This window comes from Salvelinus fontinalis, chromosome 38, assembly GCF_029448725.1.
Source record: "Salvelinus fontinalis isolate EN_2023a chromosome 38, ASM2944872v1, whole genome shotgun sequence".
NCBI classification, from domain to species: Eukaryota; Metazoa; Chordata; class Actinopteri; order Salmoniformes; family Salmonidae; genus Salvelinus; species Salvelinus fontinalis.
In genome coordinates this window covers 25,358,242-25,381,357 of record NC_074702.1, presented here as the reverse complement: position 1 = coordinate 25,381,357, position 23,116 = coordinate 25,358,242, and the positions used below count along the sequence as shown (strand labels likewise).

Sequence of the window (23,116 nt, the reverse complement as noted above, 5' to 3'; positions counted from 1 at the left end):
GCGTGACAGAGACAGAGTGAGATAGGCAGCACGAGAGAGATATGGAGTTGAGCAAGGGCAGACAAGGATAACTGATCACTAGTAGGTTTGGTATCCATTAAGCAGGGAGGCAGTGATTTACGGGAGAGCATTTAGTTCATCAATATACTTTAGTCTGTTTCGAAGTTGGATAAATGGCCCTACTAGATAGATATTAGACAACAAACACTGTAGGCTGTGTCCCAATCGACATGATGCTGCCTTTTGAGCATTTAAAGGCAGGACGGTGTTTCTATAGATGTGTCTTTTAGGGCATGTGACATGCTCTCTTTCCCTGAACTGATAGAAGTCCCCAGACCACACTTCAATGTACAGTACTATGGACACAACACCTTCCCTGGAGATTCTAATTCAAAGATAGAAAAAGCCTAGGGGAGTGTCAATAGGCCATTTTCAACACAGATCAAAGAATTCTTCAGGCATCCTCAAATGCAGTCACTTCACTAGCTGCCAGCGATGCCGGTCTAGATGTGTCATTTTCTCTGAGAAAAAGAATGCAACAAACAGTACATTACATGTGTTTGTTCCTATGGAAAGTTCCTTTCTTGGGACATGTCATGGATGTGTGCTATTTCCCCAGGTCGAGGGTGTGTCTCCACTGTAAATGGGTGGTAACCTTGTCATGGAAACTGACGTGATCTGCTTCCCTTCTGTCTCTCTCCCTCTTTCCTTCGCTCTATAGATCCCTCTTTCATTCTCTCTATTTCTCTCTCTCCCTCCTTCACTCTACTGTAAATCACTCTCTTTTGTATGTTCTCTCTGCTTTTTCCTTCCATCTCTTCTCTGGCTCAGAGAATGACCTCCATCCATCCTCTTGCAATCCCTTCCGTTCCTAACAGTTGACTCATCAACATCAGTCTGTAGGGACTGACAGACAGACAGCCTTTTCAGGAACTATAACTCACCATTTTGTATTGTTGCATTCAGACTGAGGGCATTCAGTAAATTGATATTAACGGCTAATCGCCCCGCACTGGCTCCTCTCCTAATCTAATCTGCAGTTTCTGGAATATTAGTTGCATAAGGCAAATCTCTGCCCAACCGTCAACAGATTACGCAACGGATTTGGATATTGTGCTCTGTGTCTGTCACATTACCGGAAATGAGTTTGCAGAAGGTTGATGATACAGTTGAAGTCGGAAGTTTACATACACTTAGGTTGGAGTCATTAAAACTTGTTTTTCAACCACTCCACAAATTTCTTGTTAACAAACTATAGTTTTGGCAAGTCGGTTAGGACATCTACTTTGTGCATGACAAGTGATTTTTCCAACAATTGTTACAGACAGACTATTTCACTTATAACTCACAATTCCAGTGGGTCAGAAGTTTACATACACTAAGTTGACTGTGCCTTTAAACAGCTTGGGAAATTCCAGAAAACGATGTCATGGTTTAAAAGCTTCTGATATGCTAATAGACATCATTTGAGTCAACTGGAGGTGTATCTGTAGATGTATTTCAAGGTTTACCTTCAAACTCAGTGTCTCTTTGCTTGACATCTTGGGAAAATCAAATGAAATCAAATCAATCACGTTCATCTGTACAAACAATAGTACGCAAGTTTAAACACTATGGGACCACGCAGCCATCATACCGCTCAGGAAGAAGACGTGTTCTGTCTCCTAGAGATGAATGTATTTTGGTGCAAAAAGTGCAAATCAATCCCAGAACAACAGCAAAGGACCTTGTGAAGATGCTGGAGGAAACAGGTACAAAAGTATCTATATCCACAGTAAAACGAGTCCTATATCGACATAACCTGAAAGGCTGCTCAGCAAGGAAGAAGCCACTGCTCCAAAACCGCCATAAAAAAGACAGACTACGGTTTGCAACTGCACATGAGGACAAAGATCGTACTTTTTGGAGAAATGTCCTCTGGTCTGATGAAACAAAAATAGAACGGTTTGGCCATAATGACCATTGCTATGTTTGGAGGAAAAAGGGGGAGGCTTGCAAGCCGAAGAACACCATCCCAACTGTGAAGCACAGGGGTGGCAGCATCATGTTGTGGGGGTGCTTTGCTGCAGGAGGGACTGGTCCACTTCACAAAATAGATGGCATCATGAGGGAGGAAAATTATGCGGATATATTGAAGTAACATCTCAAGACATGAGTTGTCCAAATGGACGATGACCCCAAGCATACTTCCAAAGTTGTGGCAAAATGGCTTAAGGACAACAAAGTCAAGGTATTGGAGTGGCCATCACAAAGCCCTGACCTCATGCCTATAAAACATTTGTGGGCAGAACTGAAAAAGCGTGTGCGAGCAAGGAGGCCTACCAACCTGACTTACACCAGCTCTGTCAGGAGGAATGGGACAATTCACCCAACTTATTGTGGGAAGCTTGTGGAAGGCTACCCAAAACGTTTGACCCAAGTTAAACAATTTAAAGGCAATGCTACCAAATACTAATTGAGTGTATGTAAACTTCTGACACACTGGGATTGTGATGAAAGAAATAAAAGCTGAAGTAAATCACAATTTCACATTCTTAAAATAAAGTGGTGATCGTAACTGACCTTAGACAGGGAATTTTTACTAGGATTAAATGTCTGGAATTGTGAAAAACGGAGTTTAAATGTATTTGGCAAAGGTGTATGTAAACTTCCGACTTCAACTGTAGGTCACTGAGTCTGCACTTTGTTTGGATGTGTCTGCCCACTGCATGTTCTGTTCCTCTCCTGCCCTCTCCTCTCGCTGTCTCTGCTATGAACAGCTGGCAGCAGCATCTACTCCTCCCCACTGTGCCTCTCTCCTCTCCTCTCCTCTCCTCTCCTCTCTTCTCTTCAAACAACGGCCTGCCACTGTTTGTGTACTCTATAATTACACTGTGTCAGTTTTCGCCACTCTCCCTCTCCTTCCTCTGCTGTCTTGTAGCAATGGTGCGTCAGCATTATCTCCTGTCTTGTGACCTCCCCCAACCCCCTTCCGACTCTCTCCTTTGCTGGATGATATGGTGGTAGTGTGAAATGTGACAGTGTTATGGGTCCTCATGTCTTGTTCTTTCCAGGTCTTTTCCTTTCTGAGCAGTCAAAACTAGCCATCCCAGTCCCCTTTCTACACGTCTGTCTACATGGGCTGCCTGCCTCCCCCCCCCCCCCCCCGTGGAAGTAGCTGATGTGATGAAACTGTTGTGATGTTAACTTTCTCTCCTCCTCCCCCTCTCTCTGCAGTGAATCAGCAGGCATTACGCCTGTCCCCTCTGCCTCTCCTAGAAATGGCTGTTAACTCTCTCTCTCTCTTTCCTTCCCTCCAACCCTCCCTCTGTTTCTTCCTCTTTCTCTGCAGTATTCCTCTCTCTCTCTCTCAATTCAGTGTTGCAATATTTCTTTCAGAGAGTTCTCACGTTGGTGCATATCAGGTACTGTAGTATATTATGAATGGTGACTATGAAATTCAACCAAACTATGTGTTGGTTAATTTTCAAGTCCCTTTTCATCTGACAGCCTGTGCAATGTGTATCCTGTCCCCTCATCTCATTACGGTTGAACAAAAAGCATCGCCAGATGTCAAAGCTGAAAATAGCACGAGATCATTGGTTGAGAGCAATGCAGGTGCAGATGCCTTTGTGGAAACTGCAGGGTGCAGTGTGAGAAAGAAACACTTGTAGTTCCAGGTGTGTTGCTCTCGGCCGATGTACAGTATGTGACACGATGGCATATATTGACTTATGCGTCTATATATGCAAATAGCTTACTTATATATACCTCGCAGACAGGCTGCAAGGAGACTAGCGTCGCTCACTGCAATCTGTTTATTTCCCCTCAATTTCTACATCCAGGTCACCCTCAGCCATTGTAGCTTGTTTGGCTAATTCGTCAATAGACTATATGAATCTGAAGAAAAAAAACACAATTGACCAAAACGACAACCAAACCTATATCGAAATTATGAGTGGAAATAAATAAAAATGCAAGAATTTATGCTCTGATATTGAAAAAAAGACACGCATGCTATGAGCGATAGGAGCAAGCATGCAAAACAAAAACTCTTAATTATATCATTATCATATTATCTGCCAATTCAATTGACAAGCATTAGGAGACAGTTTGCCTGCAACGTATTGAGACAATATCACTAGAGCGTTGGCCTTGTGTCAGCCTGTTCTCAAGCCATGGATCAATGAACAAGGATCCTCACCCATGATGGCTCTCAGGCCTACTTCAGATTTACTCGTACACTGCACTCCATTTTTAGTGAACGTGGTTATATTGACCAACCGTTTATAGTGATCAAATGATCGTGCTGCACGGATGTGACCACTGTAAAAGAGGAGTGTACTCTCACTGGGCACGGACGCCAATTCAATGTCTATTCCACGTTGGGTCAACAACGTTGATTCACCCAATGTGCCCAGTGGGCTGTAAAGCCAAATATCCATGGCTAACTGTATGTTTGTTGTACTTTCTCTCTCCTCAGCGTCTCTATGCCATGGGGCATGTGTGGAGGTGGACTCTGACACTGACGCAGTGGTCAACGAAGGCTTTAAGCTGGGCTGTATCTCCTGTAAAATGAGGGGCGAGGTGCCCGCCGAGACCACTGTTGAATGGTCCTTTATGCCCAAAGGGGAGAGCGAGTTCACAACAGTGAGTAGACACGGATCCATAGGGACAGTAGCGGGATATATCCCAATTATCTCTCCTCCTCGCAAAATGTGCACCTGTTCACTTTCCGTCACTGATTTAAAAGGAAATGACTGGTAGAATAAATATGGTACTCCCACTAGCCCATGACTGCAGCGCTTTTAGATCTGTGGGAAGTAGTGGATGAGTGCACACTTCAGGGGGAAATACATATTGTTGAGAGACACCTTAGATTCTCCGCATTTCTCCTAAACTAAAGGCTACTCATGATGTATTGCTTGTTTGTTTTTTGCTTTTGACGCGCTTTGAGATTACGAAAACCGCTATAGAAATAAAATAAATCAATTATGAAACTGCACTTGCGCACTCACCGACATGGATTCAAAGGACTGGATTAGTGTTAACATTGGCTAGCGGGAGTTTCCACCGCTGTTAAATCCATGACAGTGTGCAAGTGCACAATAAATGATCCCTCCCAGCAGAGTTTAAAAAGTATCCCCACTCATTCTGAGCCCACGTAGAGTCAATGAGGTAGCTAAGCAGGTTGACTTGTCTGTTGTTTCAGCAACAAAGGCAGGCCTTTTAGTGTCACGACTTCCGCCAAAGTCAGGTCCTCTCCTTGTTCGGGCGGCGTTCGGTGGTCGACGTCACCTGCATTCTAGCCATCGCCGCTCCATTTTTCATGTATCCATTTGTTTTGTCTTGTTCCCTGCACACCTGGTTTTCATTCCCCAATCAATCTACATGTATGTATTCCTCTGTTCCCCATCATGTCTTTGTGGAAAATTGTTTGTGTTACATGTACTTTGTATATTGGGAATTTTGTTTGTGTTACGTGTACTTTGTAAATTGGGAATTTTGTTACGGGCCAGACATTTGTCTATGTTCCGTGTTTTGGGCACGTTGTTTTGTGCTTTTTTGCAAGTTTACCGGAATAAAGAGTGCACCTGTTCAATTCACTCTGCTCTCCTGCACCTGACTTCGCCTCCAATACACATTCATTGACATTTAGTTTCCATTTAGATTACGAAACAAGGTTTCATAAGCAATTCATGAACGTTAGAGCCCCACTGAACACAATGACTACCAAGTCATCACACCAATGGGTGTGCTGTACGATGGAGACACATCAAGGTAGATAATTTTAACTCATTCAGTAAAAAGACAAAACACATCAATCAAAACAAGCATGGTTACATTTCATAGGCAATTTCTATGTCAGCAAAACAAGTAGTCTCTTCTCCGGTGAAATGGGAGCTATCATTTATCATGAGAAAGAGCATCACAGCCATGCATTTATCATGACGGGCTCTTTTCCCCAGTGTCAGATGTAAACATACACAACTTTCCCTAAAAGGAAGGAGTCTGTTCCAACATCAATACAGGGCAGCCATTAGCTATTAAATCCCTCCATCACATAACAGCAGACACGAGGAGAGAGATCCCATTAGCTCTGTTTGTTTCTAAACAGCTAATGCATCAGGAAGTGGTGCAGGCAGGCCCTGACTAATACAGCCTCAACAAGGGCTCCTGCTGGGAGTGGCCGCAGCCAGTTGCCTGGTTTGACACTACAATATTTGGAAACTGTGAAACAAAAGTTTGGATGTTAAGGGGTGAATCCGTTTTAGACCAGTGTGCATAACTTAAACAATCTCTTATTGATAGCAATGCATGATTTACATGAGTTATTGTGTGTACATATCCATACAAGTTAGGATTCAGCCCTCAGTTACTACAACATGCTGAGCATAATGCTGAAAGCATATACTCAAAAACAATAAAGACCCTAAACTATTATGCATCACTAGCCCCTAGTAGGGGCCTCGTATTCCATCCAGTAACTTCCAAGAAAAGAAAGCTAAGATTGATCTCGTGAAACAGAACCCCAAGGAGAGGTCAGGGCTGGGGGTCAAGAGCAGAGTGACACGGTGTCAAAAGAATTTGGTTCTCAATGTTCATAAACTGAACTTCAATTAAAATACTCTGTCTGTTACTAAGAATTTGTAAGGTTCTTATTAAAATGAAACAAACAGAGGCCAGTCTACCATAGTCAGCATGTTTATTTACAAAAGCTCTGCCCATCCTTACATGTACATTGGTATACATACCTCTCATTTCGTCATAACTGTCCCTCCTCTAAGACAATGACAATATAGTTCACAAGTCTTCTCCTACATTGCCTGTCACCTGTTATACAATCTACTACAAGCCCAACGTTTCTCCCCTCCCTGGGTGGGGACAGAATGTCCTGTAAGGAACAAAGTAGTACAGCTTGTCGGTCGATAGCTCCTGTAATCATTTGTTTCACATTTGCACCCTGCTTACGTACTAAAAAAGAACAAAAAGTCCTTGTTCGAATTCTGACTAAAACTACACACATCGGATTTAGATTTATGATTCTAATAAATTTCATAGAATCATACAGTGACAGGTAAGATTTTTGTTAGTTATAGTTCTATGTTAAATGTATACATCATTTAGTCATTATTCATAAAAATCATAACACACGGGTTAGACCTCTGACCATGCTATTCAGCCTGTTGTTTCATGGGGATCAAGGGGCTGAGTCAGAAGACCTTTAGGCCAGTAGACCAGTCACTTCCACTGTTACTGTAGGTGGTCTTGTGTGGCTCATTTGGTAAGAGTGTGGCACTAGTAACCTCAGGGTTGTTGTTCGATTCCTACTGGGGTCACATATTCTAAAATGTATGCATAGTCTACTACAAATCGCTTTGGATTAAAACGTATACACTAAATTACATATATTATTATTATATAGTTTTACTGTAAAAATAAGAATCCCTGTTATATACATGCATGCTGGACCAGGAAAAACACTGCACATGATACTTATACTCGTTGATGTAAATTACTTAAGTAAAAATACTTGGGCGTTTTTTTTTTTACTCCATACGTTTTCCCTGACACCTAAAATTACTCGTTATATTTTGAATGCTTAGCAAGACAGGGAAATGGTCTAATTCACACACTTATCAAGAGAACATCCCTGGCCATCCCTAATGCCTCTGATCTGGCAGACTCACCAAACACATGCTTCGTTTGTAAATTATGTATGAGGGTTGGAGCGTGCCTCTGGCTATCCGTACATTTTAATAAAACAAGAAAATGGTGGAGTCTGGTTTGTTTCATGTAAGGAATTTGAAATGATGTATACATTTACTTTTAATACTTAAGTATATTTTAGCAATTACATTTACTTTTGATACTTAAGTATATTTAAAAGCAAATACTTTCAGACTTTTACTCTCAAGTAGGATTTTACTGGGTGACTTTCACTTTGAGTTATTTTCTCTTAACCTGTCTAGGATGAGTGTGCCGCTAGCGGCACTCCCCCCCCACCCCCACTGAAAAACCAGTGCCGCGAAATTCAAAAAAAATATTTTTTTAAAATATTTAACTTTCACACATTAAAGTCCAATACAGCTAATGAAAGACACAGATCTTGTGAATCCAGTCAACATGTCCGATTTTTAAAATGTTTTACAGGGAAGACACAATATGTAAAGATGTACATCTATTACCTAAAAACACATTAGCATAATCCACCATCTTTTATTTGTCCACCAACACCAGTAGCCATCACCAATTCGGCTAAACTAAGATATTTATAGCCCCTAACCAAGAAAAAAACTCATCAGATGACAGTCTGATAACATATTTATGGTATGGGATAGGTTTTGTTAGAAAAAAGTGCATATTTCAGGTAGATGGCATAGGTTACAATTGCACCCACCGTCACAAATGGACTAGAAAAACTACATTGAGCAACGTGTTTACCTACTTACTAATCATCAAACATTTCGTAAAAATACACAGCATACACGAATGGAAAGACACAGATCCTGTGAATACAGACAATATTTCAGATTTTCTAAGTGTCTTACAGCGAAAACACAATAAATCGTTATATTAGCATAGCACATAGCACATAGCAGCCCAGCATTGATTCTAGCCAAAGTGGGCGATAACGTCAACATCGCCAAAAATATATTAATTTTTTCACTAACCTTCTCAGAATTCTTCAGATGACACTCCTGTAACATCATATTACACAATCCATATAGAGTTTGATCGAAAATGTTTATATTTAGCCACCAAAATCATGGTTAGACAATGTGAAATGTAGCTCAGCTGGTCAGAAAATGTCCTTGCGCCACTTAGACAGTGATCTACTCTTATACATAAATACTCATAAACGTGACTAAAAAATATAGGGTGGACAGGGATTGATAGACAATTTAATTCTTAATACAATTGCGGAATTACATTTTTTAATTTATCCTTACTTTCAATACAGTTTGCGCCAAGCGAAGCTACGTCAAAAAACATGGCGTCCTAAGCCACTAAAATGTTTCGACAGAAACACGATTTATCATAATAAAAATGTCCTACTTTGAGCTGTTCTTCCATCAGTATCTTGGGCAAAGGATCCTTTCTTGGGAGTAATCGTCTTTTGGTGGAAAGCTGTCCTCTTGCCATGTGGAAATGCCAACTGCGTTCGGGATGAACTGAAAGCGTGCCCAGCTATTCACAGCGTTAAAGAAATAAATGTCCCAAAATCGCACTAAACGGATATAAATTGCTATAAAACGCTTTAAATTAACTACCTTATGATGTTTTTAACTCCTATAACGAGTAAAAACATGACCGGAAAAATATAACAGGCTAAACTAAAGCTTGGAAAAATAGCAGGTCGATGTCCTCCACGCGCATTACGCAGCAAGAAAAGAGTTCCTACCTACAGGGTTTTTTTATTTATAGGGCCTGTGAACGCGCAATCGACCCCATTGAAATCGTCATCACGTAAAGGCATCCAGGGGAAGACGTAAGCAGTGTCCGTATAGTCATAGCAATAACAGTGCCCTTTTAACTGACTCCAGAACAGTGGCCAAAATTTCTGAAATCTGACTCCATGTCAGGGAAATTGCTGTAGAATGGGCTCTGTTCCACGTAGAGACAAAATTTCAACTCCTATAGAAACTATAGACTGTTTTCTATACAATAAAAATAATAATATGCATATTGTACGATCAAGGATTTTGTGGGAAGCCGTTTCAAAAATTACACGATTAGCATAAATAGTCTCAACAGCGCCCCCATCCTCAACAGGTTTTAAGGTATCTTTTTACTCAAGTGTGACAATTGGGTACTTCTTCCACCACTGCTTATACTGTACCAACCAAACTGTTTTAGAAATTACTTAATCTTTTTTTGAAATCACTACATAATCAAACCATAACAGAACCAAAGTACCTGATTGTCCAGAGATATGAGATAGTCCAGAGATATGAGCCCTTGTTAGTCCAGAGATATGAGCCCTTCTTGATGCAGAACATTGGTGCTTTGATTAAAGTGCTGCACAGATTTCATCCAGTAATGTAAAAATCCTAATATGATCTGCCCAGGATGAGTGTGTTGGCTCACCAAACCGTCTGATATAACCTAGAATCGAAACTACATAATCTTGTCCAAGCCAGAATAGCAGGATCCTCGATGTACACCCTGGACAGAATGCTAGTCTATCGCAAGGCCTTTCCCCCAATACATCTCCTTAATTAACAGTCTTCGGTATGACATGACCAAGGTTCAAACGGCCTACCTTCCAATCTCAGGGCATACGCTTTAACCACAAAGCCAATCCAAACTAATAGGCTCCAATTAACGGGCAAACAGCATATTAGTTTGGATTGCAAGCTCGCATGTCTCACTTCCCCCCCATTGTGTTCTCCAATAGATCTACAGCTACGAGGATCTAATGAGCGACATCCCGGACGAGCGCTTCTACGAGCGTCTGGACTGGAACGGCAGCAAGAAGACCAAGGACCTGCAGGACGGCTCCATCTACATCCGGAACGTGACGTGGAACGACACGGGCACCTACCGCTGCATCTTCAACCGCACCCTCACCTTCACCTCCTTCAAGTTCCACAACGACACCACCAAGATCGTCCACCTCAACGTGGTGCCAAGACGTGAGGCGTTGGCTTTAGGGTTCACAGGGTTAGGCTTAGGTCTAGACACAAACGGGCACATGCAAATGAACACACAAACAGTATAGTAGACACACACCCTCATCTGGGGATAGGGGAGAGGGAGAGAGGGAAATAGTACACTAAGATCACCCTCGTGAAATTAGTGCCATGACATAGGCTTACTTACACCCTGTATATGGAGGGGGACGAGTTGGAGGGGAGAGAGGGTGGTGGGGTGGCGGGGTAGAGGGAGGGAAGGAAGGGAAGAGAGGGCAGGAGTTGACCAACACTCAATGTCCATGCCTGAATTGACAAAAGTGGCAATATTGTCCAAGCGGATGATGAACAAGGTGCATGAGTTATACGATTTTGATTTAGGGTCAGATGGTAGGTTGGACCATGTTCCAAAATGTAAGCATTGATATCAAAATCAAGGACATATGACAAAGGGACGAACAGGAAACAGTCATACATCTCATTATCTACACAGCTGTTGATGGATGGTAAGTAGTAGTAGCCCTGTCACAGAAGCGGCCACAGCTGTCATTAAGTCTCATATCTCCCAATCCAAAGGCTCAGCTACAGCCACGCCAATGATTATCCAACAAATAACTGTCAATGACAGCTGACCATTAAGTAGATACTGTATCAAAAAAGACACACAGTAGAGATATACAGTCTTGGCCAAAAGTTAAAAATGACACATTCATTTTCACAAAATCTGCTGCCTCAGTTTGTATAATGGCAATTTGCATTTACTCCAAAATGTTATGAAGAGTGATCAGATGAATTGCAAATGAACTGAATCCCAAAAAACATTTCCACTGCATTTCAGCCCCGCCACAAAGGACCAGCTGACATGTCAGTGATTCTCTCGTTAACACAGGTGTGAGTGTTGACGAGGACAAGGCTGAAGATCACTCTGTTATGCTGATTGAGTTCGGATAACAGACTGGAAGCTTCAAAAGAAGGGTGGTGCTTGGAATCATTGTTCTTCCTCTGTCGACCATGGTTACCTGCAAGGAAACACATGCCGTCATCATTGCTTTGCACAAAAAGGGCTTCACAGGCAAGGATATTGCTGCAAGTAAGATTGCACCTAAATCAACCATTTATCGGATCATCAAGAACTTCAAGGAGAGCGGTTCAATTGCTGTGAAGTAGGCTTCAGGGCGCCCAAGAAAGTCCAGCAAGCGCAAGGACCATCTCCTAAAGTTGATTCAGCTGCGGGATCGGGGCACCACCAGTACAGAGCTTGCTCAGGAATGCCAGCAGGCAGGCAGGTGTGAGTGCATCTGCACGCACAGTGAGGCAAAGACTTTTGGAGTATGGCCTGGTGTCAAGAAGGGCAGCAAAGAAGCCACTTCTCTCCAGGAAAAACATCAGCGACAGACTGATATGCTGCAAAAGGTACAGGGATTGGACTGCTGAGGACTGGGGTAAAGTCATTTTCTCTGATGAATCCCCTTTCCGATTGTTTGGGGGATCCGGAAAAATAGCTTGTCCGGAGAAGACAAGGTGAGCGCTACCATCAGACCTGTGTCATGCCAACAGTAAAGCATCCTGAGACCATTCATGTGTGGGGTTGCTTCTCAGCCAAGGGAGTGGGCTCACTCACAATTTTGCCTAAGAACACAGCCATGAATAAAGAATGGTACCAACACATCCTCTGAGAGCAACTTCTCCCAACCATCCAGGAACAGTTCGGTGAGGAACTTTTCCAGCATGATGGAGCACCTTGCCATAAGGCAAAAGTGATAACTAACTGGCTCGGGGAACATGGCCAGGAAACTCCCCAGACCTTAATCTCATTGAGAACTTGTGGTCAATCCTCAAGAGGCGGGTGGACAAACAAAACCCCACAAATTCTGACAAACTCCAAGCATTGATTATGCAAGAATGGGCTGCCATCAGTCAGGATGTGGCCCAGAAATTAATTGACAGCATGCCAGGGCGGATTGCAGAGGTCTTGAACAAGAAGGGTCAACACTGCAAATATTGACTCTTTGATTCAACTTCATGTAATTGTCAATAAAAGCCTTTGACACTTATGAACTGCTTGTAATTATACTTCAGTATTCCATAGTAACATCTGACAAAAATATCTAAAGACACTGAAGCAGCAAACTTTGTGGAAACTAATATTGGTGTCATTCTCAAAACTTTTGGCCATGACTGTACATTGATAACAGTGCCTTCAGAATGTATTCACACCCCTTGAATTTTTCCACATTTTGTTGTGTTATTTAAAATATATCACTATACTAAGTCACTGGCCTACACACAATACCCCATAATGTCAAAATGGAATCATGTTTTTTTTTTTATTCTACAAATACATTTAAAAAATGAAAAGCTAAAATGTTTTGAATCATTAATCCTAAACAAGTCACGTAATACATTTCATGGACTCTGTGTGCAAAAATAGTGTTTAACATTTTTTCTTTATTTCACCTTTATTTAACCAGGTAGGCCAGTTGAGAACAAGTTCTCATTCACAACTGCGACCTGGCCAAGATAGAGCAAAGCAGTGCGACACAAACAACAGAGTTACACATGGGATTAACAAAAGTACAGTCAATAACACAATAGAAAAATCTATATTTGCAATTCTTTCCAGTCAGTGGCAGCAGAGAACTGGAAGGAAAGGCGGCCAAAGTGGGTGTTGGCTTTGGGGATGACCAGTGAGATATACTTGCTGGAGCGCGTGCTACGGGTGGGTGCTGCTATGGTGACCAGTGAGCTGAGATAATGCGGGGCTTTACCTAGCAAAGACTTATAGATGACCTGGAGCCAGTGGGTCTGGCGACATATATCATAGCGAGGGCCAGCCGACGAGAGCATGAAGGTCACAGTGGTGGGTGGTAAATGGGGCTTTGGTGACAAAACAGATGGCACTGATAGACTGCATCCAGTTTGCTGAGTAGAGTGTTGGAGGCTATTTTGTAAATGACATCGCCGAAGTCAAGGATCGGCAGGATAGTCAGTTTTATGAGGGCATGTTTGGCAGCATGAGTGAAGGAGGCTTTGTTGCGAAATAGGAAGCCGATTCTAGATTACATTTTGTATTGGAGATGCTTAATATGAGTCTGGAAGGAGAGTTTACAGTCTAGCCAGACACCTAGGTATTTGTAGTTGTCCACATATTCTAAGTCAGAACCGTCCAGAGTAGTGATGCTAGTCGGGCGGGCGGGTGCGGGCAGCGATCGGTTGAAGAGCATGCATTTAGTTTTACTATTGTTTAAGAGCAGTTGGAGGCCACGGAAGGAGTGTTGTATGGTATTGAAGCTCGTTTGTAGGTTTGTTAACACAGTGTCCAAAGAAAGGCCAGATGTATACAGAATGGTGTCGTCTGCGTAGAGGTGGATCAAGGAATTCCCCGCAGCAAGAGTGACATGATTTTTGAATAACTACCACATATCCGTATGCCACATACAGATAATTGTAAGGTTCCTCAGTTGAGCAGTGAATTTCACACACAGATTCAACCACAAAGACCAGGGTGGTTTTCCAATGCCTTTCAAAGAAGGGCACCTATTGAAGGGGAAAAAAGCAGACATTGAATATCTCTTTGAGCATGGTGAAGTTATTAATTACAACTTGGATGGTGTATCCCAGTCACTACAAAGATACAGGCGTCCTTCCTAACTCAGTTGCCAGAGAGGAAGGAAACCGCTCAGGGATTTCACCATGCCAATAGTGACTTTAAAATAGTTACAGAGTTTGTAGGCTGTGATAGGAAAAAACTGAGTTTTTTTCCTATCAACATTGCAGTTACTTTACAATACTTACCTAAATTTCAGAGTGAAAAGAAGGAAGCCTGTACAGTATAACAAATATTCCAAAACATGCATCCTGTTTGCGATAAGGCACTAAAGTAAAACTGCCAAAAAATGTGGCAAAGGAATGAACTTTATGTCCTGAATACAATTATGTTTGGGGCAAATCCAACACAACACATCACTGAGTACCACTCTTCATATTTTCAAGCATAGTGGTGGCTGCATCATGTCACGGGTATGATTATCCCCGGCAAGGACTAGCAAGTTTTTAGGATAAACATAAACATAATAGAGCTAAGCACAGGCAAAATCCTGGAGGAAAACCTGGTTCAGTCTGCTTTCCAACAGAATTCACTTTTCAGCAGGACAATAACCTAAAACACAAGGCCAAATATATACTGGAGTTGCTTACCAAGACGTCATTGAATATTCCTGTGTGGATTAGTTACATTTTTGACTTAAAATCGTCTTGAAAATCTATGGCAAGACTTGAAAATAGCTGTCTAGCAATGATCAACAACCAATTTTACAGTACTTAGCTATAGTACCTAGCTCAAAGATTTAAAAAAATATTAAATGGGAAATGATTGTACAATCCAGGTGTGCAAAGCTCTTATAGACTTCCCCAGAAAGACTCACAGCAGTAACCACTGCCAAAGGTGTATTGACTCAGGGGTGTGAATACATATGTACATGTAAATTTGCTATTTCTGTATTTAATTTTCAATACATTTCCAAACGTTTCTAGAAACAAGTTTTCACTTTGTCATTATGGTGTATTGTGTCAATGGGTCAAAAAATTGTGTATTGTGTCAAAAAATGTAATCCTAATTTGAATTCACGCTGTAACACAACAAAATGTGGAATAAGTCAAGGGGTATGAATACATAGAGACCTACTGTACTGCTTTAACGAACCTGCATTCGGATGAAGGATTTTTCTCAAGAGAGGAGCGGTCAGACTCCCAAGAGCTAAATTGCTTTCATAATCCTAAGTAATATTTTAAAAACTCACACAACGGTCGATGCAGTGTCTCTAGAACGTTGGGTTTAGCAGCAAGCTTAGTCAGCTCACCCACTACTTGAGGTCATTCCAACAGTTTTAGTTGAGATTAATGTTGAACTTGAAAAACTGGGCCATTTCCAGTGAAACACTGAACCCTTGTGGATGTCTGGGGATAATTGGTTCATCATGTTTTATGAGGCATCAGAAATTCCGAAACCTGTATATTTTCATTGAAATAGCTTCTTATTAATTAACTAAGCCCAGGCGGTCTCTTTCTTAACCCCTCCTCTCTCTAGTGACCAGGGGGATAGCGTCCATCTTGTCCGAGGTGATGATGTACGTCACCATCGTTGGGCTGCAGGTATGGCTGGTGGTGGAGATGATTTACTGCTACAGGAAGATATCAGCGCAAGGCGAGGAAGCATTGAGAGAGAGCGCGTGAGTAGACACAAACACCGGTCCAATTCATCGCAGACACACGCACAAGAGCACACACTTAAACACTTTTTCCTCAATCTTCCTCTGAAAATATTTTCTTGCTATGTAATTACCTAGCTAAAACTGTTACTTTCTAACTGCCTCTCTCCGTACTCTTTCTAACTGCCTCTCTCCGTACTCTTTCTAACTGCCTCTCTCCGTACTCTTTCTAACTGCCTCTCTCCGTACTCTTTCTAACTGCCTCTCTCCGTACTCTTTCTAACTGCCTCTCTCCGTACTCTTTCTAACTGCCTCTCTCCGTACTCTTTCTAACTGCCTCTCTCCGTACTCTTTCTAACTGCCTCTCTCCGTACTCTTTCTAACTGCCTCTCTCCGTACTCTTTCTAACTGCCTCTCTCCGTACTCTTTCTAACTGCCTCTCTCCGTACTCTTTCTAACTGCCTCTCTCCGTACTCTTTCTAACTGCCTCTCTCCGTACTCTTTCTAACTGCCTCTCTCCGTACTCTTTCTAACTGCCTCTCTCCGTACTCTTTCTAACTGCCTCTCTCCGTACTCTAACTGCCTCTCTCCGTACTCTAACTGCCTCTCTCCGTACTCTAACTGCCTCTCTCCGTACTCTTTCTAACTGCCTCTCTCCGTACTCTTTCTAACTGCCTCTCTCCGTACTCTTTCTAACTGCCTCTCTCCGTACTCTTTCTAACTGCCTCTCTCCGTACTCTTCCTAACTGCCTCTCTCCGTACTCTTCCTAACTGCCTCTCTCCGTACTCTTTCTAACTGCCTCTCTCCGTACTCTTTCTAACTGCCTCTCTGCCCCCCTCTCATTCCTCACCTCTCTCTCTCTCACAGGGCGGAGTACTTAGCTATAGCTTCAGAAAGTAAAGAGAATTGTGCAATGGTGGCAGTAACCGAATAGCACTGGTAGGTTTCCCCTACTATTAATCCAGAACTGGACTCTTGGCCGTTCATTGTCTGTTCTTTCCTTTACTCTTGTTCTGTCACTGATGGGAACTCATATCAGCACCCAGAACCAAATCACCTACATTTTAAAGGGGACGTTCAGGATTTTACAACTTGATATTAGATGGTTTCTCCCCCTAAAATAAAACATCCCCTTTAAGGTGGTCACAAAAGAATAGTGGATTCATGGCATCTATGTTTTCTTACAAGTTTTGTTTTCTTTTCAGATTAAAGAATGGCTCCAAACGACAAATAGCTCTTGATAGCCCTTCAACACTTCTCCACTTCTTCCATTATGACACCATCTCATTGTGACACCATCTCATTACCCCATCCAGGAGGACAAGCAGCCAAGAGGCTTGTCCAGAGAACAGATGGATGAGAAGTGAAACAGCCAATGAAAAAAAGGACATATGCTGTATATTTGCATTTAAATACAGTAGAGTGTACCATCTAGCAGTACTATAATATCAAAGAGAGTTGTATATACAGTACGTATGGTTAATTATGCAATCCAAATCTTCATTATAATACTCCTACATTATATTAAGTTAGTATTGTACATTAAGAATAGCTGCATGCCTCCCGGGTGGCGCAGTGGTCTAGGGCACTGCATCGCAGTGCTAACTGCGCCACCAGAGTCTCTGGGTTCGCGCCCAGGCTCTGTCGCAGCCGGCCGCGACCGGGAGGTCCGTGGGGCGACGCACAATTGGCATAGCGTCGTCCGGGGTAGGGAGGGTTTGGCCGGTAGGGATATCCTTGTCTCATCGCGCTCCAGCGACTCCTGTGGCGGGCCGGGCGCAGTGCGCGCCAGCCAAGGGGGCCAGGTACACGGTGTTTCCTCCGACACATTGGTGCGGCTGGCTTCCGGGTTGGAGGAGCGCTGTGTTAAGAAGCAGTACGGCTGGTTGGGTTGTGCTTTGGCTTTCGACCTTCGTCTCTCCCGAGCCCGTACGGGAGTTGTAGCGATGAGACAAGGTAGTAATTACTAGCGATTGGATACCACGAAAATTGGGGAGAAAATGGGATAAAAAAAAAAAAAAAAAAAAAAGAATAGCTGCATGTGTAGTGATACATCCTAACCATGGGCATTAATACGTTTCTTAAGGTCAATTTCAGGATTCTAAAGTGTGCTTGTATCAAAGCAATTAGAGGACAGAACTCAACTGCAATCTGACACAATGGCTTCAGTAGCCGGTCTTGACCAGACCTTCAATGGCTATTATGCGCAGATCCAGACTAGCCTACCGGTATATTCAAAAGCATTCCAATAAAACCTTAAGTTATGCATTCAGGTTAATGAAATGAGTACCCTGAGGAGTATTGGTCTAACACACGGTTGACTAGCTGGGAGTACTGGATTGTACACATCCAGAGCAACTATTTCTGTTTGACAACATCTGTCTACCCTTTAAAGGTTAAAGCATTAATGATCTAGTAATGTTACCAATAGTCTTCCTCTTTTTTTGGGACAGGGATAACTCTCTCAAACTTAAAGTACATTAGGATCAGGGTAAATTCACTATCCAGTGTCTAGTATAGATGGTAGAATGCCTGTACATACTGTAGATAGAGGACTGTAGCTAACTATTTATCAATGCTATGGAATCATTTTCACGTAACCGGTGATTTGCTTATGTCAGACGATTTAAGGTAATTAACATGGTCAATTCCTCAAAGCTATAATTATCCACCAATGTATCCTTCTAGAAAGTGTCACATTATAGCAGTTCCATTTTAAAATGTTGAAACTATCATTCTACCGTTGTGACTGGAAACCTCAATATGCAACATCCATACATTATACATATGTTTATTGCAGTATAATTGTATTCTCTCCATATTTCATTAATGCTTTACTTGCTAGATTTTCCTTACCATATTTACAACAAACAAGGGCTTGTGATATTAGCTGCCATTTTACTGCCGTGGGAAACTACCACAATTTGTCCAGTGTGCCTAGAGCAGGAATGTCTGTGACTGGTCGAAGACCTGAAACGGTTTAGACAAGACGCTAAACTGGTTTAAAACAAGTTATTTAATGAAGATACCTAATGTGAGCAGAAACTATACTATATACAGTGTTGGCTTAGTGCTCATATCAATCAGTCCCTATGGGGCAGAATACAATGAGTTACTATTGAAAACGGACATCCCTGTCGTTCCTATTTGGCAGTCAATTCTGAATTATACCTCCAGGGGCAGCATAACACTGCCTAATGTGGACTGCCATCTTGCATGCATACTTTCTTGTATAATTTCATTGGGATCTAGGTTTGCTACATTTGAAGTACAGAAAAGAATAATAGGATTGTTATCACATGATAACTGCCACACATGAACAAATGCTCATTCTGTAGAATTAATGTTCAAGATTCTGAATTATTCAAAATTCCTTTTAAAAACCTTGACGCCGATTTGGTCAGGTTAGAGTTTCTATTCGCCTTTCACAGAACTTCAACATTAAATAGCGGAATATGTTGGAAAAAACAACAGGCTTAAAACAGGGAATAATCTACTTCTGCTGTAATTAAAAATGTTTACTGAAGAGAGCTGTTCCAGTTCACATTACTATGGAAATGTTGCTTGCCTAAACAGTCAGCTTTATACCATAATACAATTGTCATGTGATAATGGAGTAGGCTTTATGTCTGGTTTATTAAATCAAAACAATCTCTACCTTGTCAGATTTTTATATTTGGGGGAAATGTTTGTGGGAACTTCTCGGTCTCTGACAAGCAAGACCCTCTTTCGTGCGCAGAGATAAACAGACAGAGACAGACAGAGTGTAATAATATCATCTAAAGAGCATAGGGCTACTGAAGTGTGGGACAGAAATGGCCTGTTGTTCTGGCATGCAGTCACATGTTGTATGGCTGTCACTGTGCTGTGGCTAACCTCATGATAGAGTACCTGACTGGAAACTGGTGATGTCACAGTGATGTAACATTTCCAGGATAATTGGCGGGCTCACTGGGAGTCAGGGGGATCAGATAGCAGATATTGTAGTCTGTTGACCATGAACGACTTCGGCAGTGGTCAAACACAAACTTTCCCTTATGACCTTTCAAACCGCTTTAATTGACAATTCCCAAATATACTTTAATATAAATGTACAAGGCGCCTGAGGGTGGCCTTACAGTTAAGGGCCCTGCACATATACGTTCTCCCCCCATTCTAGCTTTGACTCGACTGATAGCTACGTTGAGGAATTTTTTTTACGTTCTATGCCTGTGATATGTGGCTGTCCCACCTAGCTATCTTAAGATGAATGCACTAAGTTGCTCTGGATAAGAGCGTCTGCTAAATGACTAAAATGTTAATTGCACGTATCCTGGCGACTGCCAGCCCCACACCGCATCTCCTTTCTCTCAGTCCCCCCTTTATTAACAGAGAAGGTATGAAATTAACAAACACAGGAGAGTTCAAGTTGTCTCCTTTAAAAAAAAAACTACAAAGTTTGAAGTTCCCCATCAACTAACGTGTCCTCTGAAGCTCAGATGGTACAGCATGGCGCTTGCAACGCCGGAACAGTGGGTTCGATTCCCGGGACCACTCGTAGGTATAACGAATGACTACATTGCTTTGGGTGAAAGCATCTACTAAATGACAGATATTATGATATATTATCTAATACGCTAAGCAGTATGACCGCCCTTCAACCTAGAGAGATAGCAGGCCAGATCAATTCCTGTGAAATGAATAGATTGCAACAGTGTCTCCTGCTCCTTGGTAATGATGTAGGCCAGTAGATCAACTGTGTTTCTAGGTCAATTGACAGTATCGATCTACATGGACTTTGTCTGAAGTCGCTGTTATTGGCAGACATCTAAAATCAATTAAATGCTTTGCCTCAACAGGTCAAAGCAACAGATCAGCTTGAATTTGGACACGCTGGGAAGTCAGAAAGATGACATAATTACACCGACTGTTTTTAAATACGTTTTTAGTTCAACTTTTTATGGAAATGGTTAACATGACACACACTTTAAAAAAAATAACTCAGATGAGTTGTTGCATATTTTAGAGCTTTTCATTTCTCTCCAGGGCATTGTGTACAATCAAATCGTTTACAGTACATTTGCTCCCCGCGACCCCCATCCCCCTCTCCTCCCTGACCCTAATAAATATAGTAAATCCTTTGATCACTCACTGTTTGGCCGTGCACAGCAAGGCTCACACACTTGCACAGGCGAGAGACGGAAGGAGAAAGGGGGGTAGGGAGCACAACGAGGAAAGAGAGAGAGAGGGGAAGAGTGAACGAGACAATAGGAGGGAGGTTGAAAAGGAAAATAATTAGTAAAAGAGAAGATGGTTTATGACAGTGGGGGGGAAATCAGAGGGGGGGGGGTGCAGAAAAGAAAATTAGATGCCCTTTCAAAAAACAAAAACAATAAGAAACAGGATAGACTACAAAATAAAGATAAAAAATGAAAAGGAATAACATCAATTTGAACTCAAACACAGTACTGCAATAGTTTCCCTTTATCTTTTTCCGGGCCTAGACTTCTGGTTGGTCCTTTCTAAGTCCAGTCCACACTAGAAAGTCACTAGTTTATTGCATCCCTCTGTTAACCTGGTCTACGGAGTCTGCGTCCCAAACGGCACATCATTTCCTATGTAGTGCACCACACTATAAAAGGGAATAGGGTGTTATTTGGAACGCAGCCTGGTCTACAGAGTACAGTCAGTAACCCTGAAACACTTCAAGTCCGATCCAATAATACAATTAAGAAGTTGACCAAGTGCGGAAAACAAACAACAACAAAAAGACTCAGACAAAAACAAACTCAATCATACTAATCTTAATAATACCAAATGTAACAGTGACGATGTGACGTTGAGGACACTTCTTTCTAATACATGTCAGTCTTCTTCTCCAACTCCAGATCTTTGATCTTTGTCTCATTTTGCCCTAAACACACTTTAGTGATATACTACTTTTTACACATTCAAAAGAAGTATAAATCACCAAATATCATTATTGCTATGACCAGGAAATATAAAATATTCACTTTATAGCTCTTTCTTGGTCCGTGCTGAAGTATTAACACAGAGCATATAGGAGGGAAAAAAGAAAAAAAATCACTCGTATTGAGAGCGGGACAGGACTTTTCGAAATCAAAGTCGTGTTAAATAAATACTGTAATGGTCTGGCGCGCACACTCATCATTCGCTCTCTCAATTCTCAAAACGACCCAGTCACCCTCAAAAAGACAGCTAATGAAAGAAAACGAGCTAGTAGAGGATTTAGGAGTCTTTTTGTATTATTCACACCTGAAAATGAAAAAAATGTAGTCTTGTTTTGAAATGACTCTCCCCTAGCAGAGGACGGACTGCTTTTGTAAGAGATCAAGCCTTTAAGATGGAAGCTGATGGATGGAGAGAAAGAGAGAGAAAGAAAGAACGACAAATAGTTGGATTACAGAAAGTCTCCTGTATCTATCCGAGCTTTCCCCTCTCCCGTCCCTCTCTCGTCCCTCTCTCCTCATGTGTCCCTCATTTCCAGAGGCTCAAGGGGGACTTAGCTGAGCGGACCCCTCACACCGAGGCACATAAGTCCCCTAGGCTGGCTTCAGCTGGGAACAGAGCCATAGCTGTTTCTCAGGGCTGGGAAAGCTCCCAATTTCCATCCATTTTGAAACGCAAAGTTAATCCAGGTTGGCCCATTTTGAGAAATGCAGTCGGACCAAGTCAATCCATTTTGAAATGCTTTGGACCCCGTGTCTGTCCATTTGAAATGCAGCAGCAGGGATGCACATGTTGAAATGCAGTCGATCGTCTGTCTTTCTTGAAAACGTCTCTTGGATTCTCAGGCAGGGGAGATGGTTCAGGGAGAGCAGCATGGTTGGTTGCATGTGAGGAGCGGATGGTACTATACAAACTGGCCAGCCGTTAACCCTGACTGTGGGAGATATGGTTGGCTCACCATGCTATGTTATTGCTGTAGTCCTGAAGACATTCCCAATCTAACTGTTTGGACGTGAGAGGTGGTGGTGACTATGGAAGGTGGAACTTTGCCATTGCAGGTTACTCAAGACTGAGGTGTGGGGATTTATGGGTAGCGTAGTCCCAAAGGTCCCTCACCCCCCAACCCCAGTGCAGGTTGCTCAAACTGAGGTGTGGGGAGTTATGGGTAGTGAAGGTCCCCTACAGGTAATTCCCACTCCCCCCACATCTCTCCCTGTCTGTTTTGAGTAGAGAAGCAGGAGTGGAGCTTGGGGGTCGGGTGAGAGTGAGTCACTCTCCCTGATTGGCCCAGCCGAACCCTCCCCCTTTGGCCACCCCCCCATGGTCTATTCATACCCACTTGA

The 23,116-nt window shown here is 42.3% G+C and overlaps 2 protein-coding genes across 5 annotated transcripts in view; one reads left to right on the top strand and one right to left on the bottom strand.

Annotated features, from left to right (window-relative positions):
* The first annotated feature begins 3,181 nt into the window (after window positions 1-3,181).
* Window positions 3,182-19,479, top strand: LOC129838158 (sodium channel subunit beta-1-like). Its single transcript, XM_055904920.1, has 5 exons — window positions 3,182-4,629; window positions 10,382-10,619; window positions 15,703-15,844; window positions 16,692-16,763; window positions 17,030-19,479. Exons 1-4 carry the CDS (start codon window positions 4,423-4,425, stop codon window positions 16,756-16,758), a joined length of 654 nt encoding a protein of 217 aa, XP_055760895.1. The 5' UTR covers window positions 3,182-4,422; the 3' UTR covers window positions 16,759-16,763; window positions 17,030-19,479.
* Window positions 19,480-20,731: 1,252 nt separating this feature from the next.
* Window positions 20,732-23,116, bottom strand: part of LOC129838157 (protein Aster-A-like) — a 33,899-nt gene continuing 31,514 nt past the window's right edge. For all 4 annotated transcript variants that reach the window (XM_055904916.1, XM_055904918.1, XM_055904915.1 and 1 more), the window contains one exon: window positions 20,732-23,116. This exon is cut by the window's right edge and continues 130 nt beyond it. The gene's annotated coding sequence lies outside the window, so the exon portion shown is untranslated.

What these genes read in the sequence shown, in the direction of transcription:
- LOC129838158 (XM_055904920.1), top strand. Translation starts at nt 4,423, where the DNA reads ATGGCTAACTGTATGTTTGTTGTACTTTCTCTCTCCTCAGCGTCTCTA. An exon ending in GGGAGAGCGAGTTCACAACA is followed by an intron (nt 4,630 to 10,381) that starts GTGAGTAGACAC and finishes GTTCTCCAATAG; the next exon opens with ATCTACAGCTACGAGGATCT. An exon ending in GAAGCATTGAGAGAGAGCGC is followed by an intron (nt 15,845 to 16,691) that starts GTGAGTAGACAC and finishes TCTCTCTCACAG; the next exon opens with GGCGGAGTACTTAGCTATAG.